Source organism: Bufo gargarizans, chromosome 2 (assembly GCF_014858855.1).
Source record: "Bufo gargarizans isolate SCDJY-AF-19 chromosome 2, ASM1485885v1, whole genome shotgun sequence".
Lineage (NCBI taxonomy): Eukaryota > Metazoa > Chordata > Amphibia > Anura > Bufonidae > Bufo > Bufo gargarizans.
Window position 1 is genome coordinate 37,559,648 of NC_058081.1, and position 20,763 is coordinate 37,580,410.

General features: G+C 49.6%; 1 protein-coding gene across 1 annotated transcript in view; it reads left to right on the plus strand.

Annotated features, from left to right (window-relative positions):
* The window catches only part of ATP13A1 (ATPase 13A1), a gene marked incomplete at its 5' end in the record, with an annotated part of 42,158 nt that extends 21,395 nt beyond the window's left edge, over positions 1-20,763 (plus strand). Inside the window, 12 exons of the mRNA XM_044276922.1 lie at positions 3,355-3,465; positions 5,059-5,184; positions 7,044-7,155; positions 7,388-7,587; positions 9,995-10,091; positions 10,840-11,018; positions 11,827-11,941; positions 12,703-12,899; positions 12,991-13,133; positions 17,135-17,246; positions 17,826-17,969; positions 20,393-20,763. Coding sequence (XP_044132857.1) covers positions 3,355-3,465; positions 5,059-5,184; positions 7,044-7,155; positions 7,388-7,587; positions 9,995-10,091; positions 10,840-11,018; positions 11,827-11,941; positions 12,703-12,899; positions 12,991-13,133; positions 17,135-17,246; positions 17,826-17,969; positions 20,393-20,503 — 1,647 coding nt within the window. The remainder of the gene's footprint in view (positions 1-3,354; positions 3,466-5,058; positions 5,185-7,043; positions 7,156-7,387; positions 7,588-9,994; positions 10,092-10,839; positions 11,019-11,826; positions 11,942-12,702; positions 12,900-12,990; positions 13,134-17,134; positions 17,247-17,825; positions 17,970-20,392) is intronic.

The following is a 20,763-nucleotide window of genomic DNA, read 5'->3' on the forward strand; positions in this document are numbered from 1 at the left end:
CTGTGCTGGACTTGTACATGTCCCCCTTCGTTGGCAGAGTAGTTGCACTCTCGCTGAGTTCAGTGTTGGTGCATTGTGGCACACTCACTTAATGCTGGGATACCCTGTGCATGTTCCCCTTTCGCTAGGTGGACCTCCTGCGTTCCTGCTGGTTTATAGGGTATGTCCTGCTTCTCTGAAGTAGGTACGGCCTTAGGCATCACTTCCTTTTGGGACGGGCCTTTGCACTCTTACCGACTGCTGTTGACCTGGTACATTTCCCCCTTTCGGGGTGGACTGGTTGCGTTCCATCGCATGCTATGCTAGGTTTGTGCATAACTCCCTTTCAGGTTGCACTTGCAATTCCGTACATGCTGTGGCACTCTGGGGCGGGCCTTCCCGCTGCTTACGGGGCTGCTCGTACGTATGCCTCACCTGCTTCCTGCGGCATACCTTTATTTCTTGGGATGCGATGCTTGCCGCAAGCCTTGCACTCGTCCCTAAGGAGTTCATTCTGTCCTCCTGACCGAACAGGTTCTATTGCTCTCTGCTGCACCGAGCTGGGTGGTGCTCATTTATTTCGTTGGCTTTTCATTCCAGGGAGTGTTCGTGGGTCCTAGATGCATGCCCATTCGTCCTTCTGCGGCATTGCTTCCCTGCGCTGGTGGTCACATGGTCGAGAGTGCTGTTGTCTGCAGCGCCTCTCGAATTCTTCGTTGGCTCTGGCAGGACTGCGGTTCCCTTGCCTGCTGCAATTTCCTCCTCTTCGGATGCAGTGTGGTATGAGTCCTTCCTCTTGGCGCCTCTACGCTTCTGTCTGATCTGCTACCAGGTTCGGGCTGCTCTTCTCGGGAAGGTCACCCGACTTCTCTTGGGTGCTCGATTACCCGGGTCCGGAGGACCTCCGCCTTGGGTTCTTCACGGTATTCGCCTTCTGCGAGGCGGTGGACCGGGCGTCTCACAGTATAGTGGGTTCTGCTTTGAGCTGTCCTATGGCTTCCCTGTTGCCCACTCCTCCTCCTTTCGGTGGGAGGGTGTTATGCCGGCCTCTGTCTCGACTGCCTTATCTCGCCGGCCTTGTTTGGCTCCCGCTCGGTACAGATCGCTCCAATGTGGCTTCCCGCCTGTCTTCAGAGGCTGTTCTTCGTTGTCCTCCCTTCTGGGGAGAGCATGGTTGTTCATGTGGGTGGTTCCGGTGTTCCTTTTGGCCTCGTACTGTCTCCCTTGTTCACACTGGCTGTATTAGCTGTGTGCCTATTTACCGAGTCTACCGCGTTCTGTTCTCTCGCTGAGTGCAGATTGCGTGGCCCATTCTAAGACGATGGTCCTGCTGTAGACTTACCTTCTCGATAACTTGGGGGGACTACCTTTTCATTCCAGATTCTCCTGATCTCCCACACCGGGACGGTACGACGTGGTTACGTCAGCATGGATTTTAGCCTGTCTTCTCCTGGCATCTGGCGGATCGTTTGGGTTCTTTCCATCTGTCCTTCTGCTTCCCCATTCGGGTGGATACGGGATAACGTTGTTCGAGGGCCGATGGGGCTATTTTTGTCAACCCTTCTGCCTGTGCTGCTGGTCTGCGCCTGATCACATTGGGTTTTCGCCCGCTTGCCAGGCGACTCTAGCGGGTTCGCTACTGTCCACTCCTGGCAGTGTTTCGTCCAGGATCTGTCGTAGGGCTTAGGTTTTTTTGTCTGGGGTTCTGTGGGAAGCTGTGCATTCCCCACTCTGAATTTCTCTCCCCATGGTTCGGTCTTTTACTTGAGGTGTCAAGTGTCGGCGCTGTTCTTCCTCTTCCAGCGTTCTCGGCCCCCTGGGCCTGCCAAGACCTTCTTCCTCGGAGTGGCTCTTTGGTTCCTCTGTGCTGTCCTTCGGTATCGCCCTGGGGACTTTATACTGAGCTCTCGGTGCTCCAATCTTGTCCTTGGAGCCGTTACAGAAGTTCTCTCTACCCCTTCTGTCTTGTACGGTTGTGTTCCGTATCAGTCGTGTCTCTGACGGGTGCCGGAATGGTCCTTTTTTTGTTCCAAGCCTTCTGTCTTTTCCAGGACAGGGCTGTTCTACGTTCAGTTTCTTCCTTCCTTCCTTCTGAAGGTGGTGTTTGCCTTTCGCTTCAACACTTCACCTGTTTGGGCCTTGCCGCTTTTATTTGGGGGATCTCCGACTCTTGTAGCCGTTCGGCCTCTTGGGTTTCCAGGAGGTCTGTGCATGGGGTTGACTGACTCCAGGGTGGTTTTCCTCCGCTTGATCAGTTTGGCTATTGCTGAGGTTACCGCACCGAGGGCAGGATTCTGTCTTTGGTGTTACCGTTCATTTCGCCAGAGCGGTTGGTGCCTCCTGGGCCGGAGGCATTGGGCTTCGGCCATGCATTTGGGCAAGGCGGCCACGGGTCTACCTTGCGCCTTGCCGTGTTCTACAGGGTGCATACTCTGACTTTGGCAGATAATGCCTTGCCCCGCCTGGGGTTGCGGGCGGCGGTTCATTGATGCCTTTCGGGTGCTTCACCTTGGGCTGTGGTCCCTCCCCCTTTTGGACTGCTTTTGAACGTCCCAAGGTCTTCTGTGTCCCCCAAGGAAACTGGGCGAGAAAACGAGATTTTTGTATTACTTACCAGTAAAATCTCTTTCTCGCTCTTTCCTTGGGGGACACAGCACCCACCCATTCATTGTTTTTTCTCTGTACGGTTTCCGAGTTTTTTGTTACCCGTCGGGTTGTTGGCTTGTTGGTTCCTTGTTGGACTTTGCCTTTTCTCACTGCTTGGACACGCAACTGGCAGTCTCTCTCTCCAGGCTGAGGGTATAGCTGTGGAGGAGGGGCTTAACAGTCTTCACTTAGTGTCACGCCTCCTATGGAGATGAGCTATACCCAAGGTCTTCTGTGTCCCCCAAGGAAAGAGCGAGAAAGAGATTTTACTGGTAAGTAATACAAAAATCTCGTTTTTCTGTCTCCTCGTTCTAATGATCGTGGGGGGTCTCTGCACTCAGACCCCCACCAATCAAAACCTTTGCTAGATGTCTACGACATATCAAAAGTTTTACCAAAACTCGGGTACCCTTTAAGTGTGAACACAGTTGGGAAAGTTGCGCTGACTTCTAATCAAAAGGGAACCGATCCTGGTGACACATTCCTTTATACCCTGTACTAAATTGTATTACCAGTGGTCCTGCCAGTAGACATAGAGAATAGCTAGGACACTTATACGGCAGGCCGGGAGCATTCGGGGAGGCAGCTGGCTAGTCACCATTAGATTGCCGTATTTTAGGACATGAAATCTAATAGAAGGGTCCTTGTGGGATGCAGCTTTTTTTCCTTTTATATTGGTTGCAGTCACTTGATGCCATGTAAATTTGACTTTATTACTGTGTCTTTCAGTTCTCTCATTGTCCGGAGTATTATAACCAAGTGCACACTGAAATCTCCAGAGAAGGGGCTCGGGTTCTCGCCCTGGGATACAAAGAACTTGGGCACCTGTCTCATCAGCAGGTAACAGGACTGACTCGCTGAGACAGAGTTCCACAATCTGCATATGAATCAATAACAATTTATTACATACCCAGACATAGCAAATTAAATGTATATTTAGGGGAATTTCACACTAGCGTTTTTCTTTTCCGGCATAGAGTTCCGTCACAGGGGATCTATACCGGAAAAGAACTGATCAGGTATATCACCATGCATTCTGAATGGAGAGTAATCCATTCAGGATGTCTTCAGTTCAGTCATTTCGACTGTTCAGGCAAAAGAGAAAACCGTAGTATGCTACAGTTTTATCTCCGGCGAAAAAACGGAAGACTTGCCTGAATGCCAGATCCAGCATTTTTCCCCATAGGACTGTATTAGTGCCAGATCCGCATCCAGATGCATCTCACAAATGCTTTCAGTCACATCCAGATCGGCAGATCCGGCAGGCAGTTCCGACGACGGAACTGCTTGCCGGATCACACTGTCGCAAGTGTGAAAGTAGCCTAACCGCTTGCCGTCTTCCAGTGGACGATATACATTTGGGCAGTTGGCACTAATCTTAGAAATGTCCTTGCAGATTTTGCTGTGGGAGTGGTTAGACAGCGGTGAGTGACAGTAGGACCTCCCTACTAGATGGGCCAAATGATTCTAATCTGCCGACACATTCTATGTTTCTATAGAGAAGATGGGGGTGTTTTTTTTTATTTATTTTTAGTTTTTTTTTTGTTTTTGTTTTTTACCGTCCTTGTCTTTCCCATCACTGTATGACTAGCTCTCAATGAGTGTTGTACATATGCTGATCAAGAAGCTGCAATGCGGCTGCTCCCAGCTCTGGTGCGAGCAATCATATGATCACCGGGAGTCTGTGGGAGATGCTGGGTCTTGGCAGACCAAGGTCATCACTGCAGTGAAACAGTACAACCCTGTCCAACCTCCCTGGGGTATGTGGTCACGAGAAATCAGCACTTTAGAAAAAATATGTCCCTCCCCACACAGGTCTTGTATGACCTTATGAGGTACATAAAGTGTAAAATAAAAATATTTATTATTTTATAAAGACAAAGTAAAATAATAATAAATAAATAAAAGCATTTACATGCCACACTACAACCTCTAGCCCCGTCTTTGGCAAACATAATCCATGCCTCCCCTATATCAAAATGACTGTTACAGAAAGAAGTTGCTCATTATACCATAAAAAAAATGTTTTCCTGTGTTAAAAAAATAAATAAAAAAATGCTACCATAAAAGTGCCCAAAATAAAGGCCCAAGTATCACCAGAAAAAGATGCAGAACTGAACGGAAAAAAATTATAGCTTTTAAAAAATAAATAAAATAAAAAAAGTCGGGATTAAATGAGTCTCCATGACCATTGCCTGTAATGCACTATCCAGCGTTCTGTGCAACATGTCCTCTTCCGTCTCCAAGGAAAAGCAGGACGCTCTGAGAATCCAGTCTTGTCGCCCAACACTTATGTCCGCACACATTCAGGCGGCTGCTGTCCATGTAATCCATTAGCAATTGCTCAATGAACAATTACAATATTTTCTTTGACCGAATCCTTGATGAATATGACAAATCCCATACAACTGCTTTATCTATTGCTTCATTTAGATCCGTGAAATCAAGAGGGAGACCCTGGAGTGTGATCTAAAGTTTGCAGGCTTCATTGTGGTTTCCTGCCCCCTGAAAGCAGACTCCAAAGCCGTCATCAAAGAGATTCAAAAGGCATCGCACCATGTAAGTTACCGTCTGGGGGGTTAAGAGGAAACCTCACAAGTGCTGACCATGCAAACAAGAGATGTTGTTTGTATGGGGTCTCCCTTACTATTCACATTTTCGTGTTGGGGTCTTTTGTTTCTTGTGGAAGCTAATAGGCTCCACTATTGGAACACTGTTTTGGCAGTGTGAACCAGCATCTGTTTAAACATTCTTTAAATGTACAGCTTACTTATGTACATGGCCAGGTTAAAGGGAATTTGTCCTGATGCTCTTAAAGGGCATCTGTAAGCAGGTTGGTACCTATGAAACTGTCTGACCTATTGGTCCCATGTTCATATGTGCCCTCATTGCTGAGAAAAATTATGTTTTGATATATGGAAATGAGCCTCTAGGAGCAACAGGGGCGTTGCCGTTACTCCTAGAGGCCCTGCTCCCTCTGCATCTGCCGCATCCACTGCACTCTGACTGGGCCAGTCAGTGTAAGGCCTCTTTCACACGGGCGTTGCGGGAATAGGTCCGGATGCGTTCAGTGAAACTCGCACTATTTTGCAAGCAAGTTCAGTCAGTTTTGTCGGCGATTGCGTTCAGTTGTTCAGTTTTTTCCACGCGGGTGCAATGCGTTTTGATGCGTTTTTCACACGTGTGATAAAAAACTGAAGGTTTACAAACAACATCTCTTAGCAACCATCATTGAAAAACGCATCGCACCCGCACTTGCTTCCGGATGCAATGCGTTTTTCACGCAACCCCATTCACTTCTATGGGGCCAGGGCTGCGTGAAAAACGCAGAATATAGAACATGCTGCAATTTTCACGCAACGCAGAACTGATGCGTGAAAAACAACGCTCATGTACACAAACCCATTGAAATGAATGGGCCAGGATTCAGTGCGGGTGCAATGCGTTCACGTCACGCATTGCACCCGCGCTGAAAACTCGCTCGTGTGAAAGGGACCTAAATGTGATCACACCTGTCCCTGTCAATCAAACTGGAGAGGGTGTGGCAGCTGCAGAAGGAGCAGAGCCTCTAGGTGTAATGGCAACGCCCCTATTGCTCCAGAGGCTCATTTGCATATATTAAAACCTCATTTTTATCAATAATGCAGGCTCATATGAACATGGGACCAACACCGATGTCTTCAGCTGCCAAGTGTACAGGTCAGCCAGTGTCATTGGTACAAATCTGCTGACAGATACACTTTAAAGGATTTTTCCAGAAAATACATTCATCACTTAGGCACAGAGGGGGTCTTAAGTCTCCCGTTCCTCCTCGCCACTTGACTGTGGTGAGGAGGGATTTGAGTGGAGAAGCGCCAATCCAGTCTTGCCTCACCGCAGTCATGTGAGGAGGAATTGGAGACTCTGCACACCCCTGTTCTATGGATCGTGAGGATGGAGCCTCCATTGATCATATATAAGTGCCTTTTTCTGGGAAAAAACTTTCAATTCAAATACCATCAAAAGCGGTATCCCGTCTTGTAAAGTGATGGCCTATGATTAGGATACACCATCACTTTATGATCGGTGCTGCCTGCCCAACCAATCCTGTGAATAGAGGGGTCCTAGAGGTGATTTAGTGCTGCGTCCCCTGTATGCAGTTGTGCTGCAGTTCCCTGCACAATTGGGTGGGCTGCTGTACAGGGTAAAGTGGGAGGGGAGGCAGAGCTAAATCAGCGCTGCAGCCACTTAATTCTCAGGATCAGTGGGCACTCCAGAGACCTCTGCAAGAAAGAGGTATTTAGGTGGGACTACACAGATACACAGTGAATGCCCCATAGAATAATTCAGACAGATTAGGATGCGGACTGATCAGTTCTCTGGATTAGTAAATGCTTGCGAGAAGTAAGACTATAACTCCGGACTCTTCTGTTTTGCAGATTGTGATGATCACTGGAGACAACCCTCTCACTGCCTGCCATGTCGCTCAGGAGCTCAGCTTCATTGAAAAGGAGGACACATTAATCCTCCAACCTACTAACAATGCGAAAGGTCAGTATGCTGGTATGAGGACACTGTCTATCATGTTTCAGATGTGACTGCTCCTTAGATTGCACTCTTAGTCTCTGTGTGCATGTTGGCTTAGTGTAGAAATGTCTTTGTATATTATCAGAATGCCTACTGGCAGCAATAATAATTGCAAGGGCATTCCATACGCGGTAGATTTACTTCTCTACTGACCTAGGTTATTTATCCTAATTTCTTTCTTGTTCCTTCTGTAAAGGTGCCAGTTGGATATGGCAGTCCATTGATGGCACAGTGTCTCTGCCTGCCTTCCCAGACTCCGTGCAAGCCTTCACCGATAAGTACTACCTATGCCTGACAGGGGAGGGCCTGTCCTACTTGCAGGCCACCAGAGCAGACATGTTGGCTGCTCTCATCCCACACACTCAGGTGTTTGCACGAGTGTCCCCGAAACAAAAGGTAGGAAACAAGTAGCAGAGAAGTAAATCCTGCCATTTACAATGCATGGGCCAAGTGAGGTTTTCTTTTTGCTCATGTTTAGATTAAAGAAAAATGCTGCCTAAATTCAGTATTTGGGATACTTGAACTGAGGACCCCAGCAGATCCCGGAATTGAAGGCTATGGACACCTTTCAGTTGTTGTTTATTTAAAACCAAAAAACTTTTACCAGTTTTTGAGATACAGGGGTTAAAAATCAGTCTGTTTGCAAAGTATCACTTCTCAGTCCTGTCAGTTGAAGGCTCATGTGAAGCCTTATCCCATAAACACTCATTTAGGCCATATTCTTATCAGTTTGAAAAGAGTTTAGCTTTAATGAATGTTTGAGGTCAGGAGATCAGAGATAAGGCTTCACATAAGCACTCGGCTGACAGGACTTAAAAGTGATCCTATGGAAATAGACTGGTGTTTTTAACCCCCGTGTCTCAAAAAAGGTTGAAAATACCAGACCAACTGAAAAAATAAGCCCAAAATAAGTAAAATGCAATTATAAAACATGCCCCAAAGGAGTCCAAAGCCTTTAGAACATGTCGGTGAAAGCATTTAAAGGGGTTGTCCAGGTTCAGAGCTGAACCTGGACATCCCTCCATTTTCACCCCGGCAGCCCCCCTGACATGAGCATCGGAGCAGTTCACGCTCCGATGCTCTCCTTTGCCCTGCGCTAAATCGCGCAGGGCAAAGGCATTTTTCTGAGTTCCGGTGACATACCGGGCTCTCTATGGGGCTGACAGGCAGCCCGGTGACGTCACCGGCACTGATGGGCGGGATTTGGCTCTGCCCTAGCCAGTAAAACGGCTAGGGCAGAGCTAAAGCCCGCCCCTCAGAGCCGGTGACGTCACCGAACACACTGCTGGGCGGAAGTTACCGCCCGGCAGTGTGTTATTGAAAACACAAGAGCCCGTGCCCTGCGCGATCTAGCACAGGGCACGGGAGCGCATCGGAGCATGAGATGCTCCGATGCAAGGCTCAGGAGGGCTGCCGGGGTGAAAATAAGGGTATGTCCGGGTTCAGCTCTGAACCCGGACAACCCCTTTAATAGTACCTTTGTTTGGGATTGTCAGAGTTATAGAAAAACTCGGGCAGCCCCTGTAAAAAGTCTAAAATAATAAGAAATTATTCTCGCCCCTTTTCTCCCCCTTCAGCTTCCAGTCCTGCACCTCTCAGGTCGTCATCCTGGCTTTGGCAGTGGCATACCATTTACACAGGTCACCCTGCAGCCAATCAGTGGCCTTAGGCTACTTTCACACTAGCGGCACAGTCCTCCGGCTGGCTGTTCACCCGACGGATTCGTCCTGCAGCTAGTGAACGTGTGCCTCCGGACTGCCGCTCCATCCCTATTGACTATAATGGTGGTGGGGGCGGAGGCACGGCGAGAGGCTGCCGGAATAAAACTATGACATGTCTGACATTTATTCTGGCAGCCTCTGCCGGAACTCTGCCCCGCCCCCATATAGTCAATGGGGAAGGAGCGTCAGTCCGGGGGCACATGTTCACTAGCGGCAGGACAGCTCCGACAGGCTGTTCACCCGACGGAACAGCCTGCCGGAGGTCCGTGCTGCTAGTGTGAAAGTAGCCTTATTAGCAGTATATGGGATGTGATTGGTTGCAACGGTGATGATGAGTGTATGGGACCACTTCAGCTGGGAAAACAAACAGAGCCAGGGAGGACCGAAGCATGACGCTGGTGGTAGCGGCAGGGGAGAAAAGTATCTCTTCCATTCCATTAACAGCTGCTGCCTGATGGTTTTATTTAAAGGGGTTGTCTCATCTCGCCGTTACTAAGGAATTATGGAAACTGCACAACTTGATTTGCTCCACTGTTTTGCACTGCAATAGGAGCTACTGAAGCAGTGGAGCGTTTGCCTGCTCTTCTGTTTCCGGGCCACCTGGTGGTGGGGCTTACTCCCATCTCTGCTTGTAATGGCAAAATGAGACAACCCCTTTAGGAGTCTTGCACTCTAATATGGGTTTTTTTGCAGGCAGGAAGGGGGCAAAAACAAATGAAATGCGTTAATCAGGGGGGAATGAAGTCAAAATATCATACTACTATGTAGAGTGCTGGAATCATGAGTGAATAAATTCAGTCTTTAAGTCTAAAATCTTTGACCTGATCCATACAGAAATGTCACAGAACTGAACTTTTGCATCTATAGTTGTCAGTCTACTGATCTTTCTTGACCTGTAGTCAGAGGGACATTGTACAACCTTTGAGCAGTCTCCGACCCTCCTGAACAGGACCTTGGGGGTTGATCAGTTGGTGCAGTAGAGCGCCTGTTACCTCATTTAAGGAGTGTGGAGTCCCAATGACCGGAAACTGTATACACTGGTCACGAGTTATGGTTCATGATCGGATGATCTCTGTCAACAGGAATTTGTGATTACGAGTCTGAAAGAGCTGGGCTACATCACATTGATGTGCGGAGATGGGACGAATGACGTGGGGGCGTTAAAACATGCTAATGTGGGTAAGTAAAAAGGCAGTACACAAAGAAAATACAGCTTTACAAATGTGATCTCTGAAATGTGAAGGCCAGCAGTGTTCCTGAACACATGGTATCCCAAGCGTGAATGTAGAGAAGTATTTTGTCCTCATGGCTTTTCATAGCCTTGAAGGACTGTCGGGACATATCGGGAGTCGGTAATCCATACCTGATAATGCTGCTTGGATGTCTTCTCACCTCGGTGAGTTGTGCAAGCAGTCGGTACAGCTCTGTCCTAGGACCAGCGGAAAGGGTCATCAAGCCAGAAGTCACATTGTAGGCAACAGGAAAACAGTCGATGCTTTGCCTCGTAGAACCTCCTCTTGCCGCTGCTTGGCGACCTCCCAAATCAGTAGAAATATATCCAAAGTAAAGCTGCATGCGTATATTTTTTTTAAATTAATTTTTGGGGACGTTCAGTATGACGCATTTTGACCCTGAACAAGGGTCTTCATCCAGTTCAATGTCTGTGACACAGGCACAACACTTGATGAAGACCCTTTTTCTGGGCCAGCCTTGTTGCACTGCACACCAAATAAAGTATCTTCACTTCGTACATTGCTTTGGGTGTATTTCCTTAGATTTGGCAAGCGGCACCAAGAGGAGTTTTGTTTTTCCAATTAAAAAAAATTTCAGTTGAAATGTTGTCAGTTCATCTAAGATTTTGCTGATTAGTTCTGCAGACTTCTAGTGAATGTCAGGCTTGTGACGCTGGTCACCTCTATTCTCTCAGGGGTAGCCCTACTCGCCAATGCTCCAGAACGCCTACCTGAGAAGAAGAAGAAGCCCCGGGAAACCGTGACAGAGGGCAGACCTGCTGGACCATTCTCGAGCAACTCCATCAAGCCCACTTCCAGGGCGGCAAGGAACCGGATCATGTCCCAGCGAGAGGAACAACAGGCTCAGCAGAGGGTAAGATTAATCATGAAGGCAGTGTCAGCCTAGCAGACTCTGCTGCTCTGTGGAGTATACATACATATTGAATTTCATAGGTAGCTGCCAGAAGAGGGAGTGCAGCGATGGCATTTCATTTCTAAAGGGGTTATCCAACACCTAAAATGCCCTCATACAGGTTATACTTACCCTCCTCCCTGGCACCCAGGTCGCTCCTGATGCTCGCACAGCCGCCGCTGCGTCTCAAAACATATTATCTTTAAGCAAGTGGGCTGAGCCCCACCATATGTGGATTCTATATAGATGGAAGTCCACTCTTAGCCATCAGTGGTTGAGATGGGAATACCCCTTTAAGTTGTCCCCTATGTTTAGAGTTCTTTTCTTTCTAGTCTTATATAAAAAGTGCTCTCCTTAAAGAGACCAGCCCTGTATGAAGACTTAGTGGAAGTGCTGCAGGGGAATTTACTAGCCGAGGTACCTCCCAAGGAAAGAGAACCATCTCTCTAGTGCCACCTTGTGGACGTGGCTCCCTATGAGTCAAAATCTGACTTTTTAATAAGCCTTGGGATATGCCAAGCCAGATGTATGTATACTACGGATGGATATCTGGCTTGGCATTTTCCCTTGTATTCCAAGGCTTGGATTTCGACTCATAGGGGAGCCACTTCCACAAGGCGGTGCTAGCGAGATGGTTCTCTTACCTTGAGAGAGATGGCTTTGCATAGAAAGTGCTGCTAAGAGTAGTTGTACAGGAAAGTGGCGTCCTTTATGTCACCTCTATTGTATTGGATGTTCTTGTGTCATTAGCGCTGTGCTTATTTTCCAGGAGCGGATCAGCCAGGTCCTGAAGGAGTTGGAGGAGGATCAGGCGCAGGTGGTGAAGCTGGGAGATGCCAGTATTGCTGCTCCATTTACCTCTAAGCTGTCGTCCATACAATGCAGTGAGTGTATACACTGTATATAGGAGCACGTTATTTTATATAGGAGCACGTTTAATCTGTATGGGGACGAGTAATGGCATTAGCGATCGCTGCTCCCCGTACCTTTGGAGTGGTCACCTCCATCGATGAGCAGGCACTTGTTGGGAAGGAGCTCTTCCTTCCCGACAATCTAAAGCAGGAATGCTGAACCTGCGGCCCTCCAGCTGTTGCAAATCTACAACTCCTAGCATGCCCTAATAGTTGTAGGATGGCCAGTCATGCTGGGAGTTGTAGTTTTGCAACAGCTGGAGGGCCTGACCTAAAGCGACCAACTGGCTCCTCCTTAAGTGGAGGTGCAGCGATCATCTCCGCAATATGAGGACGAGCTGTCGCTATTAGGAACGCTCATCCTCCTATATCTGCATAGTTTATGTGCCTTCACTAACTTATTTTACCCGATGAACGAGCAGATCGCAAATTCATTGGGTGATCGGCTGCATTTTTACACTGGCAGATTGTCGGGAACAAGCATTTGCATTATCTTCCCAAATAAATCCAGCTTTAGAGGCACAATGCCAAACTATGTCCACATTGGCACAGTGACTAGCTCAGGCCCTTAACATACTGGGGTCTTTTTCTGTGGGGTGTTTTATTGTGGGGAATGGTGCTCGGAGGCTGGTTTACCTTTTAGGGACGAACCGTATTATGAGAAGTGTTTTGGCTGGTGTGTAGGACATCGGACCCTTCTACCATATGTTCACCGGAGTCTTTATTTCCTGCAGTCTGCCACGTTATCAAGCAGGGCCGCTGTACTCTGGTTACAACGCTGCAGATGTTTAAAATACTGGCCCTGAACGCTCTTATCCTGGCTTACGGACAGAGCGTTTTGTATCTGGAGGGGGTCAAGTTTAGCGATTTCCAAGCTACATTACAAGGGCTACTTCTGGCCGGCTGCTTCCTCTTCATCTCCCGATCTAAGGTGGGTTTTCTGATTTTGTATACACGGCACCGCTAGAGATGGCAATGTTTCTTTTTCCATGTTTGACTCTCTTCCTCCATTTTTTTTTCAGCCTCTCAAATACCTCTCCAGTGAGCGTCCTTTGCCTAACATCTTCAACTTGTACACCGTCCTGACGGTGCTTTTGCAGTTCCTTGTCCATTTTGGCAGTCTTATATATTTATACCGAGAGGCAATCTATAGAACTGAACCCAGGTAAGATGCAGACCTCACAACCTCTCACTGACTTGTTAGGAGCTTAAAGAGATTGTGCTTCAGGTGACCCCCACCGATCAGATACTAATAAGTACTGGCTGCACAACCAATTAAAGGGGTTGGCCCATAGATGCTGTTTATTGCATATCCACAAGATTGGCACTAAATGTATGATCTCTGAGAACAGAATGGAACCCTAGTTGTGAACACTGCTCCATTCACTTCTAGACAAAGCCTGATACAAAGGGGGCAGAGGAGGAGCCTGCTACAGAGGGGGGGGGGGGGGGGGGGGGGGGCGGCAGAGGAGGAGCCTGCTACAGAGGGGGGGGGGGGGCGGAGGAGGAGCCTGCTACAGAGGTGGGGGGGGGGGGGCGGCAGAGGAGGAGCCTGCTACAGAGGGGGGGGGGGGGCGGCAGAGGAGGAGCCTGCTACAGAGGGGGGGGGGCGGAGGAGGAGCCTGCTACAGAGGTGGGGGGGGGGGGGCGGCAGAGGAGGAGCCTGCTACAGAGGGGGGGGGGGGGGCGGAGGAGGAGCCTGCTACAGAGGTGGGGGGTGGAGGAGGAGCCTGCTACAGAGGTGGGGGGGTGGAGGAGGAGCCTGCTACAGAGGGGGGGGGGTGGAGGAGGAGCCTGCTACAGAGGGGGGGGGTGGAGGAGGAGCCTGCTACAGAGGGGGGGGGGTGGAGGAGGAGCCTGCTACAGAGGTGGGGGGGTGGAGGAGGAGCCTGCTACAGAGGTGGGGGGTGGAGGAGGAGCCTGCTACAGAGGTGGGGGGGTGGAGGAGGAGCCTGCTACAGAGGTGGGGGGGTGGAGGAGGAGCCTGCTACAGAGGGGGGGGGGAGGAGGAGCCTGCTACAGAGGGGGGGGTGGAGGAGGAGCCTGCTACAGAGGGGGGGGTGGAGGAGGAGCCTGCTACAGAGGGGGGGGGGGTGGAGGAGGAGCCTGCTACAGAGGGGGGGGGGGTGGAGGAGGAGCCTGCTACAGGGGGGGGGGTGGAGGAGGAGCCTGCTACAGAGGGGGGGGGTGGAGGAGGAGCCTGCTACAGAGGGGGGGGGTGGAGGAGGAGCCTGCTACAGAGGGGGGGGGTGGAGGAGGAGCCTGCTACAGAGGGGGGGGGTGGAGGAGGAGCCTGCTACAGAGGGGGGGGTGGAGGAGGAGCCTGCTACAGAGGGGGGGGTGGAGGAGGAGCCTGCTACAGAGGGGGGGGGGTGGAGGAGGAGCCTGCTACAGAGGGGGGGGGTGGAGGAGGAGCCTGCTACAGAGGGGGGGGGGTGGAGGAGGAGCTTGCTGCAGAGGGGGGGGGGTGGAGGAGGAGCTTGCTGCAGAGGGGGGTGGTGGAGGAGGAGCCTGCTACAGAGGGGGGGGGGGTGGAGGAGGAGCCTGCTACAGAGGGGGGGTGGTGGAGGAGGAGCCTGCTACAGAGGGGGGGGGGTGGAGGAGGAGCCTGCTACAGAGGGGGGGGGGTGGAGGAGGAGCCTGCTACAGAGGGGGGGGGGTGGAGGAGGAGCCTGCTACAGAGGGGGGGGGGGTGGAGGAGGAGCCTGCTACAGAGGGGGGGGGGGTGGAGGAGGAGCCTGCTACAGAGGGGGGGGTGGAGGAGGAGCCTGCTACAGAGGGGGGGGGGTGGAGGAGGAGCCTGCTACAGAGGGGGGGGGAGGAGGAGCCTGCTACAGAGGGGGGGGGAGGAGGAGCCTGCTACAGAGGGGGGGGCGGAGGAGGAGCCTGCTACAGAGGGGGGGAGGGAGGAGGAGCCTGCTACAGAGGGGGGGAGGGAGGAGCAGCCTGCTACAGAGGGGGGGAGGGAGGAGCAGCCTGCTACAGAGGGGGGTGAGGGAGGAGCCTGCTACTGAGGACACAAGAACCAGCAATACAGACCCAGGAGGTGGGGAAGGGATCTGTATATAATGTAGTGTAAAATAGTTCCTGTGTGTGTGTATGTATGTGAGTGACTGCGTGTGTGAGGATGTATAAAAAGCATTTGCATGTATGACAGTCCAGTATGTGTGTTAGGGCTCATTCAGATGGCCGTATGAAGGAGTCCGCATCTGTTCTGCAATTTTGCAGAATGGGTGTGGATCCATTCAGTTCAACAGGTACGCAGAAGATGCGGACAGCACATCGTGTGCTGTCCGCATCCATATGTCCGTTCCACGGCCCCGCAAAAACGATAGAACATGTCCAATTTTTGTCCGCAATTGCAGACATGAATAGGCATTTTCTATCCTACGATGCACAAGGCCATTCTCCGTGTTTTGTGGATCCGCAATTTGCGGACTGTAAAGCACAGCCGTCTAAATAGGGTCGAGATCTGACTGTCACAAAAAATCCAACCTGCTGAATTTCTTGCAACTATTCAATTGTGATATTTTTTTTTTTTTTTAAAAGAATTCAAGGTCACGATGCGACCCCATTCATTTTAACTCAATGCATTGCAGCGCGGTGCTGCTGTGATCCTTGGTTGCACGACACATTGTTGGCCAAAAGCACTGTGCAGCCTTAGCGTACTTTCACACTTGCGTTGTTTGATTCTGGCAGGCAGTTCCATTGCCTGAACTGACTGCCTGATCAGGCAAACAGTATGCAAACGCATGTCATTTTTTCTGACTGTTCAGGCATTTTTCAGACTGATCAGGATCCTGATCAGTCTGAAAAATGCATTGCAATAGCGGATCGTTTTTTTTTTTCTTTCTCATTTTTAAAGGTCTGCGCATGCGGATATGGCATTCAGGCAAGTCTTCAGGTTTTTTCCGCCAGAGATAATCCCGTAGCATGCTACGGTTTTCTCTTTTGCCTGATCAGTCAAAAAGACTGAACTGAAGACATCCTGATGCATCCTGAACGGATTCCTCTCCATTCAGAATGCATGGGGATATGCCTGATCAGTTATTTTCCGGTATAGAGCCCCTGTGACGGAACTCTATGCCGGAAAAGAAAAACGCTAATGTCAAAGTAGCCTTAGGCTACTTTCACACTTGCGGCAGTGTGATCCGGCGGGCAGTTCCGTCGTCGGAACTGGCCGCCGGATCCGCCTATCTGCCGCTGACTGAAAGCATTTGTGAGACGGATCCGGATGCGGATCCGTCTCACAAATGCATTGCAAGGACGGATCCGTCTCACAAATGCATTGCAAGGACGGATCCGTCTCTCCGCTTGTCATGCGGACAGACGGATCCGTCTTGTACATTTTTTCACATTTTTGCCGATCTGCGCATGCCGGAACGACGGATCCGGTATTCTGAATGCCGGATCCGGCGCTAATACATTCCTATGGGAAAAAATGCTGGATCCGGCGTTCAGGCATGTCTTCAGTTTTTTTGGCCGGAGAGAAAACCGTAGCATGCTGCGGTTTTCTCTTTTGCCTGATCAGTCAAAACGACTGAACTGAAGACATCCTGATGCAAACTGAACGGATTACTCTCCATTCAGAATGCATGGGGATATGCCTGATCAGTTCTTTTCCGGTATAGAGCCCCTGTGACGGAACTCTATGCCGGAAAAGAAAAACGCAAGTGTGAAAGTACCCTTAAATGGGTCACTGTATCTGTGTGTTTTTTTTTTTTTTTCCCCTTTTCATTGGTACTGTACTTATTAAATGTTGCTTCCTGGGCCAGCGCTGCGCTCCTGGTCCTTATATGCTGCTTGGTCTTCCAGGGTTATGCATGTATTGTATACGTTTACGTCTGTATGTCACATTTTTTGCACAGGGGCTCTCTGCTGTCTGTGTCCGCGACTGCTTTTACTAATCCCTCGCAACCCCCTTAATTCATGATCGTTACTCAGTGACATATGTCAGTGATTGAGGGTCCAGATCATACTTTTTTGGGCTTCCTGTGCGCTTTCAGGCTAAATGTCTTTCTTTGCTTCTATGTCTGCTCCAAATTCTGGAATATTTGATTAATCCATCACGTATGAGGTCCCGGTGACAAAGGACTGTATGAAGGCGTTCTTGTGGAGCTTTGTGATGTGTGATCGGTGTTTAATTTTTGGGCATCTCTCATTCAGGAAGGACGAGTTTGTGGACTTGTATAAGGAGTTTGAGCCGAGCCTGGTGAACAGCACCGTGTACATAATGTCCATGGCCATGCAGATGGCCACATTTGCCATCAACTATAAGGTATGTGAGATCAGCACCTGCGAGGGACTCCTGGTAGACGGGACCCCTCTCAGCGACGTCTGTACGACCAGCTCTCCATATGTGTTCTAGATGACTAGTAAACTAGTAGATTATTCATTCATTTATTGCCCCCATACTGCATATCGCAGAAACTTGTGCCATGTATAATGAATAGCCCTGGGTGACCGTAATCACCCGGTGACAAATCTGCTTATGTGCTCGCTAAAGCCTTACTGTGCAACACTTGTAGGCCAGAGGATTGTGCATGTTGGATTTCAACCCTTCTTTTGGATGCCACTGTACCCTTGAGATGGTCCTCAAGTGTCTCCAGCAGCATTGGCTGACATTCATCTAACATGTACGGCCACCATTTATGTCCATGCCTGATTCTGGACTCTCCAATCCCTAAGAACCTGATGCTTCTTATCAGGAAGCAATTTTCAGATGGTCAATGCTTCCATCTGCTGGCACATAGGGGGAATACATCAGAAGTAGGTGGCTGGCAGGGCGAGGGTTCACACAACTAGTGTTCTCCTACCAGCTTGTAAAAATCACAGAATTTTCTTTTTTTTCTTTTAGGGTCATCCTTTTATGGAAAGCCTAAGAGAGAACAAGCCGTTGCTGTGGAGCATTGTGCTGTCCGGAATGGCTATTGTCTGCCTCCTGTCTGGAACATCTCCAGAGTTCAATGATCAGTTTGGCCTGGTGGACATCCCTGTGGAGGTAACAACCTGCAATGAGATTTGTTGTCTGTGTCGTACATAGTTATTCATAATGCGGCATTGCTATGCCTGTGGAACAGTCCTTACCAGATCCTATATTCTATTCTGCTGTATGTGGCTGGGATTTTCATCCAGTAACTTCAATTGTCACCGTTCTGAAGTGACTATAGTGAATATTGGTTACACCCCATATATTAGTGACAGACTCACTTTGAACGTGGCTGTATTATGGCTGTGTAAACCCATCGTGATGTTGGTCATTAGTCTGTTTTTCCGCCTATTAACAAGCAATGTGTGGCTATTATATGCCATTTAAAAAAATAATAATCTGGTCTGTATTTTCAGACCCCCGATCTTCAGCATACCTCAGATGAGAACTACCCCCCCTCAGATCAGACTCCCATCTTCAGCATACCTCAGATCAGACTCCCATCTTCAGCATACCTCAGATGAGAACTACCCCCCCTCAGATCAGACTCCCATCTTCAGCATACCTCAGATCAGACTCCCATCTTCAGCATACCTCAGATGAGAACTACCCCCCCTCAGATCAGACTCCCATCTTCAGCATACCTCAGATGAGGACCCCCCCCCCCCTCAAATCAGACTCCCATCTTCAGCATACCTCAGATCAGACTCCCATCTTCAGCATACCTCAGATGAGAACCCCCCCCCCCCCCCAGATCAGACTCCCATCTTCAGCATACCTGAGATCAGACTCCCATCTTCAGCATACCTCAGATGAGAACCCCCCCCCCCTCAGATCAGACTCCCATCTTCAGCATACCTCAGATGAGAACCCCCCCCCCCCTCAGATCAGACTCCCATCTTCAGCATACCTCAGATCAGACTCCCATCTTCAGCATACCTCAGATGAGAACCCCCCCCCCCCCCCCCCTCAGATCAGACTCCCATCTTCAGCATACCTCAGATGAGAACTACCCCCCCTCAGATCAGACTCCCATCTTCAGCATACCTCAGATCAGACTCCCATCTTCAGCATACCTCAGATGAGAACCCCCCCCCCCCTCAGATCAGACTCCCATCTTCAGCATACCTCAGATGAGAACTACCCCCCCTCAGATCAGACCCCCATCTTCAGCATACCTCAGATCAGACCCCCATCTTCAGCATACCTCAGATCAGACCCCCATCTTCAGCATACCTCAGATCAGACCCCCATCTTCAGCATACTTCAGATCAGACCCCCATCTTCAGCATACCTCAGATCAGACCCCCATCTTCAGCATACCTCAGATCAGACCCCCATCTTCAGCATACCTCAGATCAGACCCCCATCTTCAGCATACCTCAGATCAGACCCCCATCTTCAGCATACCTCAGATCAGACCCCCATCTTCAGCATACCTCAGATCAGACCCCCATCTTCAGCATACCTCAGATCAGACCCCCATCTTCAGCATACCTCAGATCAGACCCCCATCTTCAGCATACCTCAGATCAGACCCCCTCCTTCCCTCATCAGATCTCAGAGGAGGGGGGGAGGTCACATGGCTTGGGTAAAATGAATGGGAAGTGCACCGCAAAAGCGTGGCCACCGCTCCCTTCACTTCTATGGAGCTTCCATAGATTTTAATAGAGGGCAGCCGCAAATGCGCTGAGCCCCCTCCGTCACTTTACAGGCTCTGTTTTAAGTATAGGTGCAAGTCCCACAGGGACTCGCACCTATTAGACATTAGGAGTATACCCTAACAATATGCTCCAAATGTCCAAGATGGGAATAGCCCTTTAAAGTGAACCCATTAGATGATTTGTTAGAGCGAGAGAAGCCAAGCTCTGTGATATCTAGGTTTACAGTGTATGGAGCAGGGTAAATCCTGACAGGACTCCTTGGAGGTACAGCGAGAGTCCTGGTAACCCTGCTCACACATTGTGACCAGCAGCTCTCCTTGTTATCAGTGTGTGTATTCAGAAGGCTGTCTGTTATCAGGACTCTCGCCAGCCCTTCTAGGAGTCCTGTGCATGGGTTTAGCATAAAGCATACTTATCAGTGGGCATGGCAGTTCTACGTTGTGCCACCTGGCTAAACTGTATTTTTTATTCACTGTTTGGGTCCTAGCCATCTGCCTGGGTGGCCTTGGAGATTTAGGGACCATGCAAGGAGCGGTTGCTTGCCACTGTCAGTGGATCTGCGCTCATGCAGGGAGTGTTGTTAAGAGGTGCCATATTGGTGGCCGTGTTTCCAGGGTGCCTGATTGCAAACTCTTTGCGGTCCTGATATGAGCATGTCAGTAGGACCTCTGGGGGGGGGATGCAGGGTTTGGTCTTGGTGTTCAGATTGCATGATCTTCTGTTTTGCCGCTGGGCTTGTGCTGCTCTCAATATGTAATATGTCTGAGAGTCTTTACTTTGTAGGAATGTACGTCTTACAGGCGGTTTTATTTAACTTTTTATTTCTTGCAGTTCAAGCTGGTTATTGCCACAGTTCTGTCTGTGGATTTCTGCTTGGCCTGGTTGGTGGACCGAATCCTCCAGTATTTCTTGGGGAGCTGTAACCTCAAAGTGCCTTCATGAACCCAGACAGCAAGGAGTTAACACTGCCCACAACATGGCTCCATCTATAGGTCAGTCTTCATTTCCCAAAGCACGTACGGCCCCTCGACAAGAGGAATTTCTGGAAACTGCATTCTGTGACAAGATGAAGAAAACTCAACACTTGAAGAAATCACCACATGCTCGGGACATGACAAACTGATCTTTTTTTGTTTTTCTACTCGAAATCGCTTTTGGAAAGCGCAAACGATTTGTAAAATAAACATCATTGATGAATTTTA